The 26,357-nt window shown below is 38.3% G+C and overlaps 1 protein-coding gene across 1 annotated transcript in view; it reads left to right on the top strand.

Annotated features, from left to right (window-relative positions):
• The window catches only part of Dhc98D (Dynein heavy chain at 89D), a 971,787-nt gene that overhangs the window by 706,795 nt on the left and 238,635 nt on the right, over positions 1-26,357 (top strand). The window contains exons 44-45 of the mRNA XM_090387912.1: positions 15,794-16,012; positions 25,848-26,121. Of these exons, the coding sequence (XP_090244038.1) occupies positions 15,794-16,012; positions 25,848-26,121 (493 nt within the window). The remainder of the gene's footprint in view (positions 1-15,793; positions 16,013-25,847; positions 26,122-26,357) is intronic.

Below are 26,357 nucleotides of genomic sequence, written 5' to 3'. Positions count from 1 at the left end.
TTTGTTCAACCTCTCTCTCAAACTGCAAATCATCCTTTTGGTATTTGTACCCAAGTGCTACTCCAAGATTTGGATATCATGGTAGACAAGGTTGCCTAAACACCAAGGCAAACACCTCCACCTCGCCATGCTCACATTCCAGCATGTGACTTTTCCCTTAAAAACTGGGTAAAGTCATAGGCTTCATCATCTGGCAATTTACACAGATGGCTCAAAGTCAGAGTCGTGTGTAGGAGGATCTACTGTCTTTCCAGACACTACTATATCTCAGCAAGTTCCAGTCAATATCTGGAAAGCTCAAACCTCCATTATAAGACATTCTGATTTACTGGCCCACTCAGTTTCTTTGTATACCTGTTTGTTATACTCGTCACAATCATTGGGCTTATAACAATGCTACTCTCATTTTTGTTTTCCCAGTGCTTAGGTCACCACACTGACTCAACATTGCACTGGTGGCTATTCATGTCAATTACAGTCAAGGGAAGGAAGTCAATAATACACAGGAGGAAAAGAGTGTGTCAAAGAACATAATACTATGAACTTCAGCATTAGATGTTAAAAGTCAGAGAGTTATTTATTTACCATCATGTAATGTGCAGCAGAAAGAAAACTGGCCATCCAATTACAAAAATTCAAGAACATAAAATGGAAGCCTACTTAAAAAGTCTTTATACCAAACATAATCAAAAGCCTTTTAAATTTTTTTTAGCTGATGCCCCATAATCTCTCTTTCTCTCACACCCACCACTATTAATACTAATGCTAAATTTTGAGAACACCTGCTTGAGTTTCTCCAAAGATGAGTAACACAAGCCAAGATTATATCACTGTTGATTAACACTGATGGACTCAATAATCAGATGCAAGGTTTCAAGGTAGTGCAAAAGATGGTAGGTGATGGATTTCTTTGTCACTTTGGAAAGAACTGTGGTAACTGCAAAAGGATGGTAGTTGGCAGAGAAGAATCTGGTGCCCTTTTTTTATGAATTGCTGAATATAAGCAAATTTCCATGCAAGGAGAAAAAATGACCAGTGGAATAATATTAATATTAGTAGTAGCAAATGATGCAACATCAGAAAAAAAAAAAAAACTACACATTTCACCCATCCACACTTTCTAAGAATTTGTCTATATCTTCCATGAATTTATTAAAACTACCCACTTCCACAACAGATGAAAGTCTGTGCCAATAATCAACCACCTCCTGGCTGAAGGAAAACTTCCACACATCTATCCTGCGACTATCCTTCTTCAATGTCTGCCAGGGGCAAAAGTTGATGACGTTGTAGAGCGGATATCATCTTTTAAGGGCACAAAAGGTGATATAGTTGTACACGTTGGCACTAATGACATTAAGAGTAGGAGACCGGCGGAATTACTTGACAAGTACAGGTCACTGATGAAAAAAAGCCGTGAATTAGGGTTGAAATTGAAAGTGTCTGCAATTCTGCCCAGACACGATAGGAGGGAGTATATGATGAGAGCCCTGTCAATCAATTCGGCCCTGGAAAGATTGTGCAGGGCTCAAGGGGTAGAATTTTTTTCAGCCTGGTCTGTACTTGTTAACAGGAGAGACTGCTTCTACAGGGATGGGATACACTTAAATAGAAAGGGTGCAAGAATGTTTGCTGATGCTATCGAGGCAATGTTAGGTGGGTCGGAAAACTGCTAGATTGGGGGGATACAAGGACTAATAGATTAACAGTAGCCACTGGCAGAGGTGAAAGTGATTCTTGCACTGCTTCTATTGGAATGAGCCGCAGCCTGGAAAATAAGATGCAGGATATTTCAGAGACTGCTGGGAATCATTGGGGTACAAGTAAACACATGGGTTGTGTTAGGGTAGCTAAGAAAAAGAACAGGTGCATGTATACTTGTGTGTACACCAATGCTAGGAGTTTAGTAAATAAATTTGATGAATTTGAGGTATTGCTCAAAACATCAAAGGCAGATATTGTGGGGATTTCAGAGACGTGGTGTCACACAGATATAAGAAATGCAGAACTGGAATTTGGGGAGTACAATGTCTACAGAAAGGATAGACAGGATAGGAAGGGAGGAGGGGTTATGCTATTAGTTAAAAAACACATAAAATCCAAGGAAGTGAAGCCAGTCGACATCGCTGGACAGTGCAGAGTCGAGTCAGTTTGGTGTGACATAAGCATTGGGAGATCAAAATTGAGAGTAGGAGTGTGCTATAGGCCTAATGACTCTGATGAGTATAATAAGAAACTGTTCGGAGAAATAGAGTGGGCCAGTAAATCAGAGAGTCTTATAATGGGGGATTTTAATTTCCCAGATATTGACTGGAATTTGGGGGCTGGTCACTCACACAGTAGCAAGGCTTTTGTGGATTTATTCGATGATTGTTTTCTACATCAGCATGTTCGGGAGGCAACTAGAGGGAGTAATACTCTTGATTTGATTATTAGTAGTGATTCTTCATGCATTAAGAATCTGCAGATAAATGAACCACTTGGTGGCAGTGATCACAGTGTGCTGAAGTGGGAGTTACTCAAAGAGGTAACTACCATTAGGGGTAAAGGGAAGGGGTATTGCTTTCGTAAAGGCGACTACAATGGACTGAGACAGTATTTAAATTCTATACAGTGGGATCAACTGATGATATTGCCAACAGCAAATTCAAAATGGGAAGCATTCAAAGAACTTATCGTGGAAGCTACTAGGCTTTACATACCAACTAAGAAATATTGTTCAAGGTTTAGGCCTAAATGGTTGTCAGATGAACTAATGAGGCATATGGCAGAGAAGAAAAATGCATGGGATACATACAAATTAACACGTGACATGGACGCCTATGATAGATACAAGTTGATCTGTAACCAAGTTACAAAGGAGGTTAGGCAGGCGAAGGCAGATTACGAGAGATCCTTGGCAAGGGATGCGAAGAAAAACAGCAAAGAGTTCTTTACTTATGTAAACTCTAGAAGGAAGGGGATGAATCAGATTGGTCCACTTGAGATCGATGGGTCAACTGTTGATGACCCTGCTCGGGTAGCTAACAAACTAAATGAATATTTTGCATCGACATTCACACATGAGGAGTTATTCAGCGAGGGGAATGCCAGAGGTGTATTCAACTCTAGCAGTAAGCTAGAGAATCTTGTAATAACTGAGAGCAAAGTGGAGGAGAAATTGTTGAAGATAAACACAAGAAAGGCACCTGGGGTGGATGGGATCTATCCAGTTATATTAAAGGAGGCAGCAAAGGAGGTAAGCAAACCCTTAGCCATAATCATAATTATGAGAGCTTCCTTGGACTCAGGGGAGGTACCCATTGACTGGAGATGTGCAAATGTGACCCCAATTCACAAAGGGGGATCAAAGGCTGACACAAGTAATTATAGACCTGTGAGTTTAACTTCTGTTCCCGGAAAATTAATGGAGGCACTGGTGAAAGAAGCACTGCAGGATCATCTAGACAAGACTTCAGTTATAGCTAGGACACAGCATGGTTTTGTTAAGGGGAAGTCTTGCCTGACCAATTTGATTGGATACTATGATGCAGTCACAAAAGAACTGGATGCAGGGAATAACTTTGATATTATATACTTGGATCTTAGAAAGGCTTTTGGTACTGTTGCACATGGAAGACTGCTGCACAAATTGGAGCAGTGTGGCATTGGAGGCAAGTTGCTGCTATGGATAAAGGGGTGGTTGAGGGGGAGAAGACAGAGAGTGGTAATCAATGGACACTGCTCATCGTGGACTAATGTTATTAGTGGAGTCCCTCAGGGTTCAGTATTGGGGCCTTTATTGTTTTCTGTATTTATAAATGATGTTGATGATGGTATATCAGGCTTAATGTCCAAGTTTGCAGACGATACGAAGGTTGGCAGGGTTGTCAAGGACACTACTGACACTATGCTTCTGCAACAGGATTTGGAAAGGTTGAGCAGATGGGCTTCGAGGTGGCAAATGAAGTTTAACATTGACAAATGTAAAGTACTACATATGGGAAACAGCAACCCCAGAGCAACGTATCAACTCTGTGGTACTACACTGACAGTGGTAGAGAATGAAAGGGACCTGGGGGTGGTGGTGCAGGCAGATATGAAGTTCTCTGAGCAGTGCAGACGAGCTGCAAGAGTAGCTCATGGTGTATTGTCAATGATATATAGGAATTTTTCTAGCAGGGATAAGGAGGTGATTATTCCCTTGTATAAGGCAATGGTCAGGCCACACCTAGAGTACTGTATACAGGCCTGGAGGCCTCATTTCAGGAAGGATGTAGAGCTGCTGGAACGAGTACAGAGAAGGGGTTCTCTTACGAAGAAAGGCTTAAGTTTTGCAAATTACAGTGTCTGGAAACTAGGCACCAGCGGGGTGATCTGATAGAGGTGTACAAAGCCTTGAATGGTTTGAGCATGCTCAATGCTGATGGGATTCTTCCTCTAGCTCAGAAAAATCACCTGAGAGGGCATAAATTCAAATTGAGGAAAGACAGATGTAGGATAGATGTGCGGAAATTTGCCTTTAGCCAGCGGGTGGTTGGTGGGTGGAACAGACTTCCATCCCTTGTCGTGGAAGTTGATAGCCTAAATAAGTTTAAGGCTCAGCTGGACAGGTATTTCGAACGAACAGAAGGGTGAAGTGGAATTGGTTATTTTTATTTATTTATGTTACTTTTTTTTTTTTTTTTGGCTGATGCTGCATAAGCTTGCTTTCTTGCATCAAATGCGTCTACTAATGCTAATGCTAATGCTAATGCTAATTTGACGTTATGCCTTTTCATGTGTGTAGTCTCAGCAAGAGGAAGAATGCCTTAAACACCTCATTGAGATCTCCCCACAGATGCCTAGTCTCCAGATAGTGCAATTTGCAGAATAAAGCCTTTCTTGATAACAGCACTCTTTTGTTCCCTTCACCAATCTGGTTACTCAAAATGCAGCTTAACCCTTAAACAAGGGGATGATTACTTCCTTATCCCTGTAAGCAAAGTTAAAATTATCATAAACAAAACCCTATGAGCTGTCCTGGCAGCTGTCTGCAATCCTCAGAGAACTTCATATTTGATTGTACAATTACCCCCAGGTGTTTTTCATTTTTCACTTCCCTCAGTGTAGTTCCACACAGTTGATAAGTTAATCTGGGATTACTGCTACCCATATGCAGTATCTTTCATTTTTCAATGTTAAACTTCAACTGCCATTTCTCAGTCCATCAACCTAATTTTCCTAGATCTTGTTGTGCAGAGCTCACCCTGATTACTGTCTTGAAACCCCCCTGTCAACCTTTGTATCATCTGCAAACTTAGACATTATGCCTAATAGATCTTCATCAATATCACTAAGAAATATTGAAAACAACCTCTGCATTTGATGACTTAATCAGTACTTCAGATTCATAAAATTTATTTACAATGCTCCTAGCATTAGTGTACATACAAGTATATATGCACATGTTCTCACTCATAGTTACGCTACCCCAGCCCATGTATTTACTGGTTCCATGATGATGCACAGCAACGCTTGAAATTCCTGACACCTTGCTCTTGAACACGAGTGTAACATGTACCATAAAACAGCAGTTAACCCTGGATCACAAATTCAAACACATTGTAGCAAAAGGACAAGTTGAGTAATGCCAATAGAACCTGATCATTTATTGGCATCAAGATTGTCTAGGATTCTCCTAACCTCTTTCTTTAAAGGAGGTATTGAACAGAATGTGTTCATTATTATTGGAAAAGATTTATCAAGAACACCAATACAAGGATGTAACAGAAGTGGAAGTATGAATGAACAGAAGTTTTAGCAAACAGATTTGGCAAGAGTAAAAGGCTTGACTACTTGGACAGGAGGCAAGTTTCCTACTCTTAGTCATTTCAATATTCAGTTTGAATTTATTAATAAGTTGTATACAACTTTGCTGAGTTTAGTATGAGCAGAAAATGAAGCAAGAGATTTGTTTTCAAATGAATTGCAATTGGCTATTTCATCCTGAACAACCTTAGCATACCTTTTGGAAAATGATGGTTTAGACAAAGGATGAGTGGAACGAGCTAAAAAATCATTTCATCTCTACAGAAATAATTTCAGCTATATAATCTGAGCAAATATTAGCATCAGTAAATTAAAAACAGTAACCAAAGCAACAAAAAGAGGAACAGCATTCACACAAATGATATGATGCTGAGAATGACCATGTTAGGGAAAAGACTATCATTAACTGCATTCCGAAGTATATAGAGAACAAAAACTAACTCAGTATGTCGAAGCATTTTTAATATTTAGTATTAGTTGAGAAATATGATACAAGAAAGCAAGCTTACACAGTATCAGCCAAAAAAAAAAAAAAAAACTTCCCATTTCACTCATCAGGTTGCTCCAAATGTTTGTCTATTTTAGCCTTAAATTTATTTACACTAGCAAACTCTCTTTCCTCAATTTGAATCAGTGCCCCCTCGGGTTCTTAATCTGAGCAAGCGGAAGTATCCCGTCAGCATTGAGCCTACTCAAACCATTCAAGCCCTTATATACCTTGATCAGTTCTCCTTGCAGGTGCCTAGTCTCCAGATGCTGCAGCTTTCAGAACTTAAGCCTTTCTTTGTAAGCACACTCCTTTGTTCCTTTCACCAATCTTGTTGCTCTTCTCTGTACTTGTTCTAGCAACTCTAGGTGCTTCCTAAAATGAGGCCTCCAGACCTGTACACGGTACTCAATGTGTGGCCTGACCATTGCCTTATACAAAGGGATAATTACCTCCTTGTCTCTGCTAGCAAAATTCTTATATATCGTTGACAAAACTCCATGACCTGCTCTGTCAGCTCCTCTTCACTGCTCAGAGAACTTCATATCTGACTGCACAATTACCTCCAGCTCTTTTTCATTCTCCCCCTCCCTGAGTGTAGTACCATAGTACCACAGTTGGTACATTTCTCTGGGGTTACTGCAACCCATATTCAGTACTTTGCATTTATCAATGTTAAACTTCAGTTGCCACTTCTCAGCCCATCTGCCAAAATTTTCTAGATCCTGTTGCAATAGTATACTGTCTTTACTATCATCAATAAAAAAAAGTGTCTTTACTGCCAATCTTTGTATCATCTCTTGGACATTAAGCCTGATATACCTTCATCGATATCGTTGATAAATACACAAAACAACAATGGGCCCAGCACCAAACCCTGGGGTCTCCACTAAAAATATTAGTCCAAATAGAGCGGTGTCCATTTATTACCGCTCTATGCCATCTCCCATTCAACCCTTTATCCATTGCAGAAACTTGCCATTAATGCCATACCTCTCCAATTTGTACAGCAGTCTTCCATGTGCAACAATATCAAAAGCTTTCCTGAAATCCAAATATATATGATATCAAATTTATTCTTTGCATCCAGTTCCTTTGTGACTACATAATAGTATCCAATCAAATTGGTCAGACAAGACTTCCCCTTAACAAACCCATGCTATGTTTGAGCTATAACCGAAGTCTTGTCTAGATGATCCTGCAATGCTTCTTTAACCAGAGCCTCATTAATTTCCCTGGAACAGAAGTTAAATTAACAGGTCAAAATCATTCATTGCATCGAGTTCCTTTGTGACCACATCATAGTCCAATCAAATTTGTCAGACAAGACTCTTCCTTAAAAAGCCCATGCTGTGCCTGGACTATTACTGCAATCTTGCCTAGGTGATCCTGTACCACCTCTTTAACCAGTGACTCCATTATTTTCCCAGGTACAGAAGTTAAACTAACAGGTCTATAATTATTTGTGTGACCCATTGCACCCCCTTTGTGAATTGGGGATACATTTGCACATCTCCAGTCCATGGGGACCTCCCCTGAATCTAAGGATGCTCTCATAATTATGGCTAAGGGTTTGTTTACTTCCCTAGCTGCCTCCTTCATTATAATTGAATAGATTCCATCTGCCCCAGGTGCCTTTTTCATGTTTAACTTCAACAATTTCTCCTTTATTTAGCTCTCAGTTATCACAAAATCACTTAGCTCCCTGTTAGAGTTAGATAAACTTTTGATATTCCCCTCCTTGAATAACTCCTAATGTGTGAATGTAGATGCAAAATACTCATTCAGTTTATCAGCTACTCGAGCAGGATCATCAATAGCCGAACCATCTATGTTAAGTGGACCAATCTGATTCATCTCCTTCCTTCTAGAGTTTACATATGTAAAGAAATCTTCGTTGTTTTTCTTTGCAACCTTTGCCAAAGACTTCTCGCAATCCGGCATCTCCCTCCCCCCATACTTCTCCTTCAACCCATGCATGGTACTAAGTACTATAGGTTTTGATACGTTTCGTGTTTGGGGTTTTCATAAAAAAATCAGCCTTTGCTTGCCTAACCTCCTCTGTGACTTGGTTGCAGACTAGCTTATATCTGCCCTGGGCTTCTGTGTCTCTTGCTAATTTATAACCCCAGGGGCTCACATCTGGTGAGTATGGGCTTGGCACACCCAGGGTCCTGAGCTGGATATCATCATTCTTCTCTTTCTTGGTGATTCCCTTCTACTTTTGACTCTCTCTCTCTCTCTCTCTCTCTCTCTCTCTCTCTCTCTCTCTCTCTCTCTCTCTCTCTCTCTCTCTCTCTCCGGGTTACTTGGGAACTTTTTTTTTTTCCTGGTGCAGCATAAGCCTCAGGCTTCCTTGCATCATATGGATATTAATAATAATAATAATAATATGCATCTAACTCCTTTTTCTTCTCTGCCATGAGCCACATTAGTTTATCCGACATCCATTTAGGCCTAAAACTTGAACAGTATTTCTTCATTGGTATGAAAAGCTTAGTAGCTTTTGAATTAATTCATTGGCCCATTTAGAATTCACTGGTTTTATAATTTAAAAACTTCCTGGTGACCACCATAGTCACCTTTATGAAAACAAAAAACCTTCCCTTTATGCTTGATGGTAGTTACAGCTTTAAGTAAATCCCACATCGGTACACTGTGATCACTCACTGTCTCCTAGTGGTTCCTTTATCTGCAAATTTCTAATAAATGAGTCATCACTGCCGATAATCAGATCAAGAGTATTACTCCCTCTGGTTGCCTTTTGAATATGCTGTTGTAGAAAACAACCCTCCAATAAATCCACAAAAGTCTTGCTAGCGTGCAAGTGACCAACACACAAATTCCCGTCAATATCTGGAAAGTTAAAATCCTCCATTACAAGACATTCTGATTTACTGGCCCACTCTATTTCTCTGCACAGCTGTTCATTGTACTCTTCAGAGTCATTAGTCCTATAACCCAGAAACCACACCTACTCTTATTTTCCCTTTCCCAGTGTTTATGTCACACCAAACAGACTCAACGTTGCACTGTCCACCCATGTCAACTGGATGCACTTCCTTAGATTTTATGTGTTTCTTAACTAATAGCATAACCCCTCATCCCTTCTTACGGTTACTGTTAATCTTTTAGTTTGTGAATCCCCCCCCCAAACTAGCAATTTTCGACCCAACTAACACTGCCTCAGTAGCATCAGCAAATATGCTTGCATCCTTTATATTTAACTGTATCCCATCCCTGTAGAAACAGTCTCTCCTGTTAGCAAGCACAGACCACGCTGAAAAAAATTCTACCCTGTGAGCCTTGCACAATCTCTCCAGGGCCGAAATGATTGACAAGGCTCTCATCATATACTCTCTCCTATTGTGTCTGAACAGAATTGCAGACAGTGTCAAATTTAACCCTATCTCCTTTTTTTCAGCATTGACCAGTACATGTTAATTAAATCTGCTGATCTCTAACTCTTAAGGCTATTAGAGCCAATGTGTGCAACAATATCACAATATTTTGTGCCCTTGGTGTGCAAGCAGATATTGGTGAACAAGAAGATTAACATTCAACATTGAAGCCTATGTCTCTTGCCTAAAGCTGGATGTGACTGACTTATAAATAAAAGCTATGGAATTCTTTAATGTTAGGTGGTTATTTGGCCTAATGTGAAGTCCTGCTTTGTGTGCCATTTGCAAAAATATGAAGAGACACCAAGTTATTGAGTTTCAGTTTTTTTTTTTTTTTTGATTGATTGATCTGTTTTCTTCTCCTTTAGTAATCTTTTCAAAATTTTTATATTTTTGTAAAACATTATAGAATCTTTAATCTTTGTTGAGTAGTCTGTAGGTACAAGAATCACTGAGAAGGAAAGAGATCCTATTCTTATTAATATTCTTGTCACAAACAATAGTCCAACTCCCTTTGTCAATTTTGCTGATATGTAGATTGTTAAGTCTTTCTTGAAATGGTTGAATAACATTGAAATGCTTATGATTGTAAGAAGCCCAGACCACGATTGTATTCCAAATCAAAATTCTTTTGATTGTAAGAAGTTAGCTACATCCTTTTGTGGCTGTATCGGAGTGTCTCTTATATATATTCAATCCCATACCACATCCAGCTACTCTCAATCTGGTTTTTATTTTATTTTTTATTTTTTGTCCTTCTCTCTCTCTCTCTCTCAGAAGCAGTAGAGTCCTACTGCTATGATTGTGAATTAAATTAATTATTCACAACTTTTAAGAACAAACAAGAGTTGCAGTGAGGGGAAGACAACATTCACTGCCTTCATTACTACCCTCCATGCCTGCAAGAAGAGTGAAAAAATCTGTATTCACTAGCTCCAATATGATTACCATTAATGAATAACCCAGAAATAACTGCCAGAGTTGTCAGTATTGGATTTGGGGACAGAAATTGAATACTCAATCTCCATATGTAGCATAGCTTGATGATAAAGTAATGAGCTAAAAGTTTCTCAAGCCCTCTCAGATGAAAAATTCTATTTGTATCAGTAATATTAATATTAGTTATCATAGCACTATAAACTGAGGCTGGTGAGGGAGATGGAGAGTTTGTCTTGTTTGTCTCTCTCTCTCTCTCTATATATATATATATATATAGAGAGAGAGAGAGAGAGAATGTGTGTGTGAGTGATATATATATATATATCACTCACACACACACACACACACACGCACGCGCGTGCGCATGCAATGAGTTTCAAAATCACCACGTTTATTTCCTTCAGAATCACATATTTTCATTGCAGAGGTATGACAAAAAATATTTTTTGTTGGCTAGTGTAATAAGCATCCATTCCCTGTCCAACTTCAAACTGACAGAACCAACTTTTTTGCTTCCTCATTTATCCCTCCTACTTCTGTTTTCTAGAACAACCTTCCTTTTTGTGTATTTCTCAAAAATTACAATCTATAGAAATTCAATTGCAATATTAGCTATTATCTTCTGTCTTCTCAGCCTACAGCCTGTACACAGTATTAAGTACTGTAGGTTCTAATATCTTTTGACAAATTGACAATTTTGATTGGACATAAAATGTTTTCTTTTACCCTGAAAGCTCTAATTTACTGGAATAAGTTGCTTTTATAGGTAGTTAAGGCACAGATCAGCCCTCACTAGTTTAGCAAAAGTCTAGGACTTACTTGCACTATATGGTAAATGTCTGTATCATACCAGATGGGTTAAATGCGATTTCCCTTTAACAAGCTCATGCCGTTTATATGCTATTAATAGTGGATTCCATAATTTTCTCGCCATAGAAGTTAAACTTATAGGTCTTTAGTTATCAGTCTTAGAAGGACCATTATAAATTAGAGAGACTTTTGTGTATCTTCAATATGCCAATTCTTCACCTGCATCTAGGAATGTAGGTGAAGTTGGTAGTGTTTCAACAATCACTTTTTTGTTGATAGTGTTTTGACAATCTGTTCTTCTACTTTAATACCACAAGATAAATTCAGTTAGCTCCATATGCCATTTCACATTCAAATATGATCATTTTTCCAATGTGCTTGTTATCTGGGACAGTTGTACTGATAGTGTAAAAAATTTATTTGGGTCAGTGATGTTATTAAATTGTTATTAAATTATTATCCTTTATTGGACCAGTATTTTTCAGCTCCTTTCTACTGTTCAGATATATCTTAAAAACCCTTTATTAGCATCTTTCACCTTCTTTACTAACATCTTTTCAAAGCTTGTTTAGCATTTTTTAATTTATAGTTAATTATGCTTGTCATAATATAAGACCTACAGATAAATTCCCTGAGTAGTGTAAACAGGCTGCTAGAAAACAGTTCATGGTATTCTGTCAATGATATATATATATAGGAACTTTCCCAGCAGGGACAAAGAGGTGATTTGTCCTGCATACAGGTTTAAAAAACTGTATGCAGTGTTCCATGTGTGATCTCAAGGCAATATGAATCCATTGAAAAGGATGCAGAGAAGGCAAGATTACTTAGTATACAAAAGGTTATTTTTATCAAGAAAGGTTCTGTAAATTATAGAGTCTGGAAATTAAGCATCTGAAAGGTAACTACAGCAAAGTGGTTAAGGCTTTAAATGGATTAAGTCAACTTAATTCTGATGAAATCCTTACTCTTTCTCAGATAATGTAAGGGGACAAATTCAAATTAAAAAGGATAATGCAGAAAAGATTTCCAGAAATTTTCCTTAAGCCAGTGAGTACCTGACAGTTGGAATAATTTTCACCTAGTGTTGTAGAAGGGCAGTTTGAATAAATTTATTCAAGGTTTGGGAAAATTATTCAAAGGAATGGTTAATTGGATATATATTTATTTTTATTTTATTATTTTATTTTTTTGCTGTTTTAAGTTTTCTCTCCTTACATCACGTTGCCAAAACCAATTTTGTATAATATTAATTTATACATTATGCATTTTCTTTTAATAAATTCATCAGTTTAGTTGTCATTCAACTCTAGACCTGGAACAAGAATGTATTAAATGTTTAAAAAAATTAGCTACTTTATTAGCTACTTTGTTGAACATTTTCCTAGCATTGAGATATGTGAAAAATTCTTTAACGTTATTATTATTATTAACCATATGGTGCAAGGAAGCCTGAGGCTTTTTCTACACCAGCCAAAAAAAATTCAGAGTTACCCTGAGAGAAAGAGAGAAAGAGAGAGAAGTAGAAGGGAATCACCAAGAAGGAGAAGAATGATATCCAGCTCAGAACTATACAAAAGGTTTCCAAACTTGTATACATTTGTGCCTCTGAACGTATTTCATAAATTTTGTGGCTCCTTTCCAAAACAAGTGCAAATAAACATATTTGACATGAAATTTAGCTATGAGTATACGCAGTTTTATAAATTAATATGCGAGGTCTCAAAGTAATGTACACTGTGTACGTGCTGCTCACTCTATACAGCTGTGCAACTGTCAGGATAATAATTTGAAGTTTAACCTCAACATTAGTGTGCTAGAAACAGAGTTCTGTGCTGAAAATTTGTGTAGAGGCTTTTAAAAATGGATGGTGATATTGCTTCAGTCAGATTACAATTTCAGATCAAAGATATTTTATCAAAATTGTAACTTTATATGGTTGAACATTGGCACAATTTATGAATTGTTTTGGGAAGTATGTGGTAAGTCAATGGTAAATTGTAGCACAGTTTTATGTTGGAATCAGAGGATTTTCCAAAGTGATACCAGTATTGAATACAAGCAATGCTCAGGTAGACAAGAATATCTATAGACCACACATCAGCAGTCATTATTACCACCATTTTGGAGGAAGACAGACATGTCATCTACGAAGAAATGGCCAATGAAAATGGAATAGCAGTTACCTGTTTACCAATTTTAACTGAGATGTTACAAAAACAAAAGGTTACTGTACAGAGGACAAAGCATAAAAAAATTGCAATGTAGTTACTGACAATAAAGAGTTTTAAGTAATTTTAAAATGCATTGTTGCCATTGATGAGATACAGACACTTGACTTTTAACATGGACTGAGGTCACAGTTGGCTCAGTGTTAATTTTACTTCTGTTCCGGGGAAATTAATGGAGGCCTGGTTAAGGAAGCAATGCAGGATCATCTAGACAAGACTGCAGTTATAGTTCAAACACAGCATGGGTTTGATAAGGGGAAGTCTTGTATGACTAATTTGTTTGGATACTGTGATGTGGTCACAAAGGAACTGGATGCAAAAAACAATTTTCATATCATATACTTGGATTTTAGGAAAGCTTTTGATACTGTCACATGGAAAACTACTGTACAAATTAGAGCATTAAGGGCAAGTTGCTGAATGGATAAAAGTGTGGTTGAGTGGGAGAAGATAGAGTTTGGTAATCAATGGACACTAATCTTCATGGAGCAATGTTATTAGTGGAGTCCCCCAAGTCCAGTGTTGGGCCCATTGTTGTTTTCGGTATTTATTAATGATATTGATGAAAGTATGTCAGGGTTAATGTCTAAGTTTGCAGATGATACAAATGTTGGCAGGGTTGTTAATGACAGTAATGATAGTACGCTATTGCAACAGGATCTGGAAAAGTTGAGGGGATGGGCTGAGAGGTGGCAACTGAAGTTTAACATTGACAAATGCAAAGAACTGCATATGGGTAGCAGTAACCCCACAGTGACGTATCAACTGTGTGGTACTACACTCAAGATAGTGGAGAATGAAAGGGACCTGGGGTAATTGTGCACTTAGATATGAAGTTTTCTGAGCAGTGCAGACAATCTGCAAGTGTAGCTCATGTTGTCTTGTCAACGATATACAGGAATTTTGCTAGCTGGGATAAGGAGGTGATTGTCCCCTTGTTTAAGGCAATGGTCAGGCCACACCTTGAGTACTGTATCCAGGTCTGGAGGCATCATTTCAGCAAAGATGTAGAGCTGCTGGAACGAGTACAGAGAAGGGCAGTGAGATTGATGAGTGGAACAAAGGGTTGCTGTTACCAAGAAAGGCTTAAGTTCTGGAAATTTCAGCTTGTGGAGACTAGGCACTTGTGATGTGATCTAATTGAGGTGTATAAAGTGTTGAATTGTTTGAGCAAAATCAGTTCTGATGGGATTCTTCCTGTTGCTCAGATTACTCACCTGAGGGGACATAAATTTAAATTGAGGAAAGACAATTGTAGAATAGATGTTATATCCATTTTATATCCATTATATATTCGATATGAATGGAGATTATATATCCATTCATATTGAATATAACATCTATTCGATACAAATAGATGTTATATCCATTTTCATAATCACAAAGACTCATGTATCCATGAGTCCTTGTGATTACGATCTATTTTTCAAGCTCAAGAAACAATCACATTAGATTGCTTAACTTCAGGGCGCCTCCGTAGCCAATCGGGCAGGAGCAGCAGTACATAGCACACGCTTCTTGATTAGACCGGGGTTCAAGCCCATGACCACCAAATACAGAGGATGCGGAAAGGTCAGGAAATGACCTTTCCACATCCCCGCATATCCCCGGAGCAATATGGCCTTAGTTGCTAATGCTCCTAAAAACTAAATAGCATTCAAAAATTACCTGAACCTTAGAAAGCATTCATAAGATGAGAAGGATTCATAACATTAAAGGTTTTAATTGTAAATTATGTTATACAAGAAATTTGTTTTAAATTAACTGCTTTTGTGCATTACTTTTGGGATAACCTTTGTATACTTCGGTATGTTTAATCTCAAATATGAAATAAAATTGATGAAATGAATGGAATAAAATGATGAAATAAAATTGAAATAAAACAGCACAGGCCCCTCCAGGGGAGCATGCCCCACACTTTGATACCTCTGATTTATCCTTTACTGATATCTTCAGTAATCTAATTTTGAAATATCTTCTTTGTATAAACATTATACATTTAATTTAGTAATATCTTGTTTGCTCCATGCATACATTGTGTTTTCATATTTGTAAAAACATAGTTGTCATCATTATTTAGCAGTGTGCAAGTATACCATTTTATTTTTTAAAATTATGTACTGCTTTCATTTCAGGGTCTTGAAGATCAGCTATTAAGTGTTATAGTTCGATATGAAAGAAAAGAATTAGAAGAGCAAAGAGAGTCACTTATTCAAGAAACAAGTGCAAACAAAATGCTGCTAAAAAATTTAGAAGATTCGTTGTTGAGGGAACTTGCAACTTCTTCAGGCAATATGTTAGATAATGTTGACCTTGTTGAAACTTTAGAGAATACAAAAACTAAAGCTGCTGAGGTAAATAATATGTAATAACATAGGATTTATATGCATTCAGTATATCAACACATGGTTGTCAACTCTCCTTTTGTACCGCCTCCGTAGCCAGGTGGGAAGGAGCAACAGCGCGTAGCACACGCTTCTTGATTAGACCGGGGTTCGAGCCCGTCACCACCAAATACGGAGAATGCGGAAAGGTCAGGGAATGACCACCGCATATTCCCAGAGCAATATGGCCTTAGTTGCTAATGCTCCTAAAAACCAAACAACAAACTCTCCTTGTTTGCAACAAAGAATTCGTCTTTCTGACCTCTTCCTCCCTATCATCATTGTATCAGTTTTCATAACATAGATTCTCTCTGGGTTTTTTTTTTTTTCTTTCTTAGCATTAAAATAGTTTTTCCTCTGTCATTTTTTTATGCAAATAAAAAATAAAGCTATGTTAAAATTGGAATTTTTAAAAATTCTGTAAATTTATTCATATTTTTATTAATGAATACAACCATAATAAATGGCTGACAATTTACCAGTACTCTTGATCTGATTATAAGCAGTGATTCTTCATGCATTAAGAATCTACAGATAACAGAACCACTAGGTGACAGTGATCACAATGTACTAATATGGGATTTACTTAAAGATATAACAACCATTAGGGGTTAAAGGGAAGGTTTTTTGTTTTCGAAAAGGTGACTACAGTGGTCTCAGAGATTTTTTAAATTCTATACTGTAGGACCAACTGATATGTTACCAAAAGCAAATTCTAAATGGGAATCATTCAAAGAATTAATCTTGGAAGCTACTAGGCTTTTGATACCAATTAAGAAATACTGTTCAAGGTTTAGACCTAAATCGATATTAAACCACCTAGTGAGACTGGTGGCAGAGAAGAAAAATGCATGGGATGCCTATAAATTATCAGGAGACACAGATACCTATAGTAGACATAAGACGCTATGCAATAATCACAAAGGACATTAGGCAAGCAAAGGCAGATTACAAGAAATCTTTGGCGAACAATGCAAAGAAAAACATTAAAGACTTCTTTACTCATAGAAACTTTAGAAGGAATCAGATTGGTCCACTTGACATCAATGATTTGATTGTTGATGCACCTGCTGAGGTTAGAATTAGCATTAGTAGAGGCATATGAAGCAAGAAAGCAAGCTTATGCAGCATCAGCCAAAAAAAAAAAAAAAAAAAAAACCTTCCACTTCACCCCTCCGTTCGTTCAAAATACCTGTCCAGCTGAGCCTTAAATTTATTTAGGCTATCAACTTCCACAACAAGGGATGGAAGTCTAATCCACCAACCAACTACCCGCTGGCTAAAGGCAAATTTCCACACATCTACCCTACATCTGCCTTTCTTCAATTTGAATTTATGCCCTCTCAGGTGATTATTCTGAGCAAGAGGCAATATCCCATCAGAATTGAGCATGCTCAAACCATTCAAGGCTTTGTACGCCTCTATCAGGTCACCTCGCCGGTACCTAGTCTCCAGACACTGTAATTTGCGAAACTTAAGCCTATCTTCTTAAGAGCAACCCTTCGTTCTGTTCACTAACCTTGTTGCCCTTCTCTGTACTTGTTCCAGCAGCTCTACATCCTTGTTGAAATGAGGCCTCCAGACCTGTATACAGTACTCAAGGTGTGGCCTGGCCATTGCCTTATACAAGGGAATAATCACCTCCCTATCCCTGCTAGAAAAATTCCTGTATATCATTGATAAGACACCATGAGCTACTCTTGCAGCCCGTCTGCACTGCACAGAGAACTTCATATCTTCCTGCACAATTACCCACAAGTCCTTTTCATTCTCTACCACTGTCTGTATAGTACAACAGAGTTCATACGTTGCTATGGGGTTGCTGTTTCCCATATGTAGTACTTTACATTTGTCAATGTTAAACTTAACAGGAGAGACTGCTTCTACAGGGATGGGATACACTTAAATAGAAAGAGTGCAAGAATGTTTGCTGATGCTATCGAGGCAGTGTTAGGTGGGTTGGAAAACTGCTAGATTGGGGGGATACAAGGACTAATAGATTAACAGTAGCCACTGGCAGAGGTGAAAGTGATTCTTGCACTGCTTCTATTGAAACGGCTTGAAATGAGCAGCAGCTTGGAAAATAAGATGAAGGATATTTCAGAGACTGCTGGGAGTCATTGGGGTACAAGTACAGGTGCATGTACACTTGCACCTGTACTTGAAACAGGTGCAAGAAAAAGAACAGGTGCATGTATACTTGCATGTACACCAATGCTAGGAGTTTGGTAAATAAATTTGATGAATTTGAGGTATTACTCAAAGCATCAAAGGCGGATATTGTTGGGATATCAGAGACGTGGTGTCACACAGATATAAGTAATGCAGAACTGGAATTTGGGGAGTACAACGTCTACAGAAAGGATAGACAGGATAGGAAGGGAGGAGGGGTTATGCTATTAGTTAAGAAACACATAAAATCCAAGGAAGTGAAGCCAGTCGACATCGCTGGACAGTGCAGTGTCGAGTCAGTTTGGTGTGACATAAGCATTGGGAGATCAAAATTGAGAGTAGGAGTGTGCAATAGGCCTAATGACTCTGATGAGTATAATAAGAAACTGTACAAGGAAATAGAGTGGGCCAGTAAATCAGAGAGTCTTATAATGGAGGATTTTAATTTCCCAGATATTGACTGGAATTTGTGGGTTGGTCACTCACACACTAGCAAGGCTTTTGTGGATTTATTGGATGATTGTTTTCTAAATCAGCATGTTCGGGAAGCAACAAGAGGGAGCAATACTCTTGATTTGATTATCAGTAGTGATTCTTCATGCATTAAGAACTGCAGATACAGGAACCACTAGGTGGTAGTGATCACAGTGTGCTGAAGTGGGATTTACTCAAAGAGGTAACTACCATCAGGGGTAAAGGGAAGGGTTATTGCTTTCGTAAAGGCGACTGTGATGGTCTGAGACAGTATTTAAATTCTATACTGTGGGACCAACTGATGATGTTACCAACAGCAAATTCAAAATGGGAAGCATTCAAAGAACTTATCTTGGAAGCTACTAAGCTTTACATACCAACTAAGAAATATTGTTCAAGTTCAGGCCTAAATGGATGTCAGATTAACTAATGAGACATATGGCAGAGAAGAAAAATGCATGGGATACATATAAATTAACATGTGACACAGAAGCCTGTGATAGATATAAGTTGATCTGTAACCAAGTTACAAAGGAGGTTAGGCAGGCGAAGGCAGATTACGAGAAATCTATGCAAGGGATGCAAAGAAAAACAACACGGAGTTCTTTACTTATGTAAACTTTAGAAGGAAGGGGATGAATCAGATTGGTCCACTTGATATCGATGGTTCAACTGTTGATGATCCTGCTCAGGTAGCTAACAAACTAAATCAATATTTTGCATCTGCATTCACACATGAGGAGTTATTCAGGAAGTGGAATGCCATAGCTGAAGTAAACACTGGCAGTGAGCTAGATGATCTTGTAATAATTGAGAGTAAAGTGGAGGAGAAATTGTTGAAGATATATACAAGAAAGGCACCTGGGGTGGATGGGATCTATCCAGTTATATTAAAGGAGGCAGCAAAGGAAGCAAGCAATCTGTTATCCATAATTATGAGAGCTTCCTTCGACTCAGGGAAGGTACCCACATACTGGAGATGTGCAAATGAATCCCCAATTCACAAAGGAGGATCAAAGGCTGACACAAATAATTATAGACCTGTGAGTTTAACTTCTGTTCCAAGAAAATTAATGGAAGCACTGGTTAAAGAAGCACTGCAGGATCATCTTGACAAGAATTCAGTTATAGCTCAGACACAGCATGGTTTTGTTAAGGGAAGGTCTTGCCTGACCAATTTGATTGGATACTATGATGTAGTCACAAAAGAATTGGATGCAGGGAATAACTTTGATATTATATATTTGGATCTTAGAAAGGCTTTTGGTACTGTTGCACATGGAAGACTGCTGCACAAATTGGAGCAGTGTGGCATTGGTGGCAAATTGTTGCTATGGATAAAGGGATGGTTGAGTGGCAGAAGACAGAGAGTGGTAATTAATGGACACTGCTCATCGTGGACTAATGTTATTAGTGGAGTCCCTCAGGGTTCACTGTTGGGTCCATTGTTGTTTTCTGTATTTATAAATAATATTGATGATGGTATATCAAGCTTAATGTCCAAGTTTGCAGACGATACAAAGGTTGGCAGGGTTGTTAAGGACGCTACTGATGCTATGCTGCTGCAACAGGATCTGGAAAGGTTGAGCAGATGCGCTGAGATGTGGCAAATGAAGTTTAACATTGACAAATGTAAAGTAATACATATGGGAAACAGCAACCCCAGAGCAACGTATCAAATCTGTGGTACTACACTGACAGTGGTAGAGAATGAAAAGGACCTGGGGTCAGGACCTTTTCATTGTTGTGCAGGTAGATATGAAGTTCTCTGAGTAGTGCAGATAGGCTGCAAGAGTAGCACATGGTGTCTTATCAATGATATTCTGGAATTTTTCTCGCAGGGATAGGGAGGTGATTATTCCCTTATATAAGGCAATGGTCAGGCCGCACCTTGAGTATGTATACAGCTTTGGAGGCCTCATTTCAAGAAGGATGTAGAGCTGCTGGAATGAGTACAGAGAAGGGCAACAAGGTTAGTGAACAGAACGAAGCATTGCTCTTACGAAGAAAAGCTTAAGTTTTGCAAATTACAGTGTCTGGAGACTAGGCACCGGCGAGGTGATCTGATAGAGGTGTACAAAATCTTGAATGGTTTGAGCATGCTCAATGCTGATGGGATACTGCCTCTTGCTCAGAATAATCACCTGAGAGGGCATAAATTCAAATTGAGGAAAGACAGATGTAGGATAGATGTGTGGATATTTGCCTTTAGCCAGCGGGTAGTTGGTTGGTGGAAGACTTCCATCCCTTGTTGTGGAAGTTGATAGCCTAAATAAATTTAAGGTTCAACTCGACTCGACTGGAGGGGTGAAGTGAAAGGGTTTTTTTTTTTTTTTTGGCTGATGCTGCATAAGCTTGCTTTCTTGCATCATATGCCTCTACTAATGCTAATGCTAACCTCTCAACCCATCTGCTCAACCTTTCCAGATCCTGTTGCAGCAGCATAGCGTCAGTAGCGTCCTTAACAACTCTGCCAACCTTTGTATCGTCTGCAAACATGGACAATAAGCTTGATATACCATCATCAATATTATTTATAAATACAGAAAACAACAATGGACCCAGCACTGAACCCTGAGGGACTCCACTAATAACATTAGTCCACGATGAGCAGTGTCCCTTAATTACCACTCTCTGTCTTCTGCCACTCGACCATCCCTTTATCCATAGCAACAATTTGCCACCAATGCCACACTGCTCGAATTTTTGCAGCAGTCTTCCATGTGCCACAGTATCAAAAGCCTTTCTAAGATCCAAATATATAATATCAAAGTTATTCCCTGCATCCAATTCTTTTGTGACTACATCATAGTATCCAATCAAATTGGTCAGGCGAGACCTTCCCTTAACAAAACCATGCTGTGTCTGAGCTATAACTGAATTCTTGTCAAGATGATCCTGCAGTGCTTCTTTAAACAGTCCTTCCATTAATTTTCCTGGAACAGAAGTTCAACTCACAGGTCTATAATTACTTGTGTCAGCCTTTGATCCTTCTTTGTGAATTGGGGTCAAATTTGCACATCTACAGTCTGTGGGTACCTCCCCTGAGTCCAAGAAAGCTCTCATGATTATGGATAATGGATTGCTTGCTTCCTTTGCTGCCTCTTTAATATAACTGATAGATCCCATCCACCCCAGGTGCCTTTCTTGTATTTATCTTCAACAATTTCTCCTCCACTTTACTCTCAATTATTACAAGATCATCTAGCTCACTGCCAGTGTTTACTTCAGCTATGGCATCCCCTTTCTGAATAACTCCTCGTGTGTGAATGTAGATGCAAAATATTGATTTAGTTTGTTAGCTACCAGAGCAGGATCATGAACAGTTGAACCATCATTATCAAGTGGACCAATTTGATTCATCCCCTTCCTTCTAAAGTTTACATAATTAAAGAACTCCTTGCTGTTTTTCTTTGCATCTCTTGCCAAAGATTTCTCGCAATCTGCCTTCGCCTGCCTAACCTCCTTTGTAACTTGGTTACAGGTCAACTTATATCTATCATAGGCTTCTGTGTCACATGTTAATTTATATGTATCCCATGCATTTTTCTTCTCTGCCATATGTCTCATTAGTTCATCTGACATCCATTTAGGCCTGAACTTGAACAATATTTCTTAGTTGGTATGTAAAGCTTAGTAGCTTCCAAGATAAGTTCTTTGAATGCTTCCCATTTTGAGTTTGCTGTTGGTAAAATCATCAGTTGGTCCCACTATATAGAATTAAATACTGTCTCAGACCATTGTAGTCACCTTTACAAAAGCAAAAACCCTTCCCTTTACCCCTGATGGTAGTTACCTCCTTGAGTAAATCCCACTTCAGCACACTGTGATCACTGCCACCTAGTTGTTGCTGTATCTACAGATTCTTAATGCATAAAGAATCACTACTGATAATCAAATCAAGAGTATTGCTCCCTCTAGTTGCTTCCCGAACATGCTGATTTAGAAAACAATCATCCCATAAATCCACAAAAGCCTTGCTAGTGTGTGAGTGACCAACCCACAAATTCCAGTCAATATCTGGGAAATTAAAATCCTCCATTATAAGACTCTCTGATTTACTGACCCACTGTATTTCCCTGTACAGTTTCTTATTATACTCATCAGAGTCATTAGGCCTATTGCACACTCCTACTCTCAATTTTGATCTCCCAATGCTTATGTCACACCGAACTGACTCGACACTGCACTGTCCAGCAATGTCAACTGGCTTCACTTCCTTGGATTTTATGTGTTTCTTAACTAATAGCATAAGCCCTCCTAACTTCCTGTCGTGTCTATCCTTTCTTTAGACGTTATACTCCCCAAATTCCAGTTCTGCATTACTTATATCTGTGTGACACCACCTCTCTGATATCCCAACAATATCCGCCTTTGATGCTTTGAGCAATACTTCAAATTCATCAAATTTATTTACGAAGCTCCTAGCATTGGTGTACACGCAAGTATACATGAACCTGTTTTCTTTCTTAGCTACCCTAACACAACCCATGTGTTTACTTGTACCCCAATAACTCCCAGCAGTCTCTGAAATATCCTACATCTTATTTTCCTGACAGGTAGCTGACAAACTGAATGAGTATTTTGCATCTGCATTCACACATGAGGAGGTATTTAGGGAGGTGAATACCAGAAATTTATCAAACTCTGCTAGGGAGCTAAATGATTTTGTAATAACCAAGAGCAAAGTGGAGGAAAAATTGTTGAAACTGAACATAAGAAAGGCTCCTAGAGTGGATGGGATATATCCAGTTATATTAAAGGAAACAGAAAGGAAGTTAGCAAACTCTTAGCCATAATATGAAATCTTCCTTGGACTCAGGGGAAGTCCCCATGAACTGGAGATGTGCAAATGTGTCCCCAATTCACAAAGGGGGGGGGTCAAAGCAGGTCATAAGTAATTATAGACCTGTTAGTTTTACTTCTGTTCCAGGGAAATTAATGGAGGCACTGGTTCAGGAAGCAATGCAGGATCATCTATACAAGACTGCAATTATAGTCCAATCACAGTATCCAATCAAATTAGTCATACATGACTAATTTGATTGGATTCTGTGATGTGGTCACAAAGGAACTGGATGCAAAAAAAACAATTTTGATACCATATACTTGGATTTTAGGAAAGTTTTTGTTATTGTCACATGGAAAACTACTGTACAAATTAGAGCAGTATGACATTAAGGAGGCGCCTCCGTAGCCAGGTGGGAAGGAGCAGCAGTGCATAGCACACGCTTCTTGATTAGAATGGGGTTCGAGCCCGTCACCACCAAATACGGAGGATGCGGAAAGGTCAGGGAATGACCACCGCATATCCCGGAGCAATATGGCCTTAGTTGCTAATGCTCCTAAAAACCAAATAACAAACAACAACAAGCATTAAGGGCGAGTTGCTGCAATGGATAAAAGTGTGGTTGGGTGGGGGAAGATAGAGTATAGTAATCAATGGACACTAATCTTCATGGAGCAATGTTATCAGTGGAGTCCCCCAGGGTCCAGTGTTGGGCCCATTGTTGTTTTCGGTGTTTATCAGTGATATTGATGAAGGTATATCAGGGTTAATGTCAAGTTTGCAGATGATACAAAGTTGGCAGGGTTGTTAATGACAATAATGATAGTACGCTATTGCAACAGGATCTGGAAAAGTTGAGGGGATGGGCTGAGAGGTGGCAACTGAAGTTTAACATTGACAAATGTAAAGTACTGCATATGGGTTGCAGTAACCCCACAGTGACATATCGACTGTGTGGTACTACACTCAAGGTAGTGGAGAATGAGAAGGACCTGGGGTAATTGCACTCAGATATGAAGTTTCCTGAGCAGTGTAGACAGTCTGCAAGTGTAGCTTGTGTTGTCTTGTCAACGATATACAGGAATTTTGCTAGCTGGGATAAGGAGGTGATTGTCCCCTTGTATAAGGCAATGGTCAGACCATACCTTGAGTACTGTATCCATCTCTGGAGGTCTCATTTTAGCAAAGATGTAGAACTGCTGGAATGAGTACAGAGAAGGGCAGTGAGATTGGTGAGTGGAACAAAAGATTGCTGTTACCAAGAAAGGCTTAAGTTCTGGAAATTGCAGCTTGTGGAGACTAGGCACTTGGGATGTGATCTAATTGAGATTTATAAAGTGTTGAATGGTTTGAGCAAGATCAATGCTGATGGGAATCTTCCTATTGCTCAGATTACTCACCTGAAGGGACATAAATTCAAATTGTGGAGAAATTTGCATTTACCCAGCAGGTGGTTGATAGTTGGAACAAACTTCCATGTTTTGTACAACTTAAATAAGTTCAAGGCAGAACTAGACATAGTTTTGGAGTGAATGGATGGGTGAAATGGGAAGGGTTTTTTTTTTTTTTTGGCTGATGCTGTAAAACTTCCTTTTTTGCATCATATGCCTCTACTAATGCTAATCTCATATTATGAAATCCTTCTCAATGAGTTGCCTTCCTTTTACTTCCAGATGTTGTAGTCTAATTTTTACATAGTTTGAGGCCTTCATAGACTAAAATATTAGTCTATGAAGCAAACCTTTTGGTGTCTCACATATTTTGTAAATAAGGTAGAACTGGGCTGTCAACCATTATACCTCTCAGTGCTTACCTGCTCACTGATGAGATGCCAAATAACTTTGAAACCGTGCTGTCTGAGTGCTGGCACGCAGTCACAGCTAAGTAACAGTCTAATGGGGAAGTGTTATACTTTTTTGAAATATAAAGAGGACAATTTGTCAAGGATTTCACAATATGAAATGTTAGAATAGTGATGCCAATGTACAAGCTTTGGTTTGTCTAAAAAATTCAACTATGTAGTAATGAAGCAAATGCACTAATGTTAGTTAGAGGCTGTCTGCTCTAAAATATTATTAATCATATTAAATTGTATAAGTTTAATGTAATATATGAAATTCAGTATAATTTAATATCTAATAGTTATGATTATTTAAATAAAAGTTGAAAGAAAAAAAAAAGTTTTAAATTTACTCTCTCTCTCTCTCTCTCTCTCTCTCTTCTTCTCCCCCAGCATACCAACCTATTTTTCTTTTATATTTTTTATTAATAAATGTTTATAGAACTTTTTAATAAAGAAGTGGGAAGAAAATAATGCAACACTGCATTATTTTCTCAGACTATTTATGGAGTGTGTGTTTATTGTTAAAGGTTCAAGAAAAACTAATTCTGGCTTCTGAAACAGCTAAGGATATTGATAGACTGAGAGATGGCTATCGACCAGCAGCAAGAAGGGGAGCTATTTTATTCTTTGTTCTGGCTGACATGGCTACAGTAAACAGCATGTATCAGTATTCTTTATCTTCATATCTTGGAGTGTTTATGCATTCACTTAGCAAAGCACTTCCTGATGGTGTTCTTGAACGACGACTCAACAATATCCTCAATAAATTAACTTCAAATGTGTATTGTTATGGGTGTACAGGTTAGTGCATTGCTGTTGAATTAAATAACTGCTTTGATTTGAAGCGAATTTGATAACATCTAAAAGATGCACAATATTTCATTTCATTTGTTTTAATAATTTTATTCAATCTTTAATATACCTTTATCAGTGTTCTTTATTGAGGTGCTGTCCTACTTAGGCCAGGGTGATTTGCTGATGTTGTTAAATGTATATTTATTTATGAAATTGTAATGGTAATTGTAACTGTATATTTT

The sequence above is a fragment of the Mastigoproctus giganteus genome, chromosome 2, assembly GCF_048544385.1.
Source record: "Mastigoproctus giganteus isolate SK-2022 chromosome 2, ASM4854438v1, whole genome shotgun sequence".
NCBI lineage: Eukaryota > Metazoa > Arthropoda > Arachnida > Uropygi > Thelyphonidae > Mastigoproctus > Mastigoproctus giganteus.
Note: the sequence above shows the minus strand (reverse complement) of the source record. Positions and strands in the feature narration are given on the sequence as shown.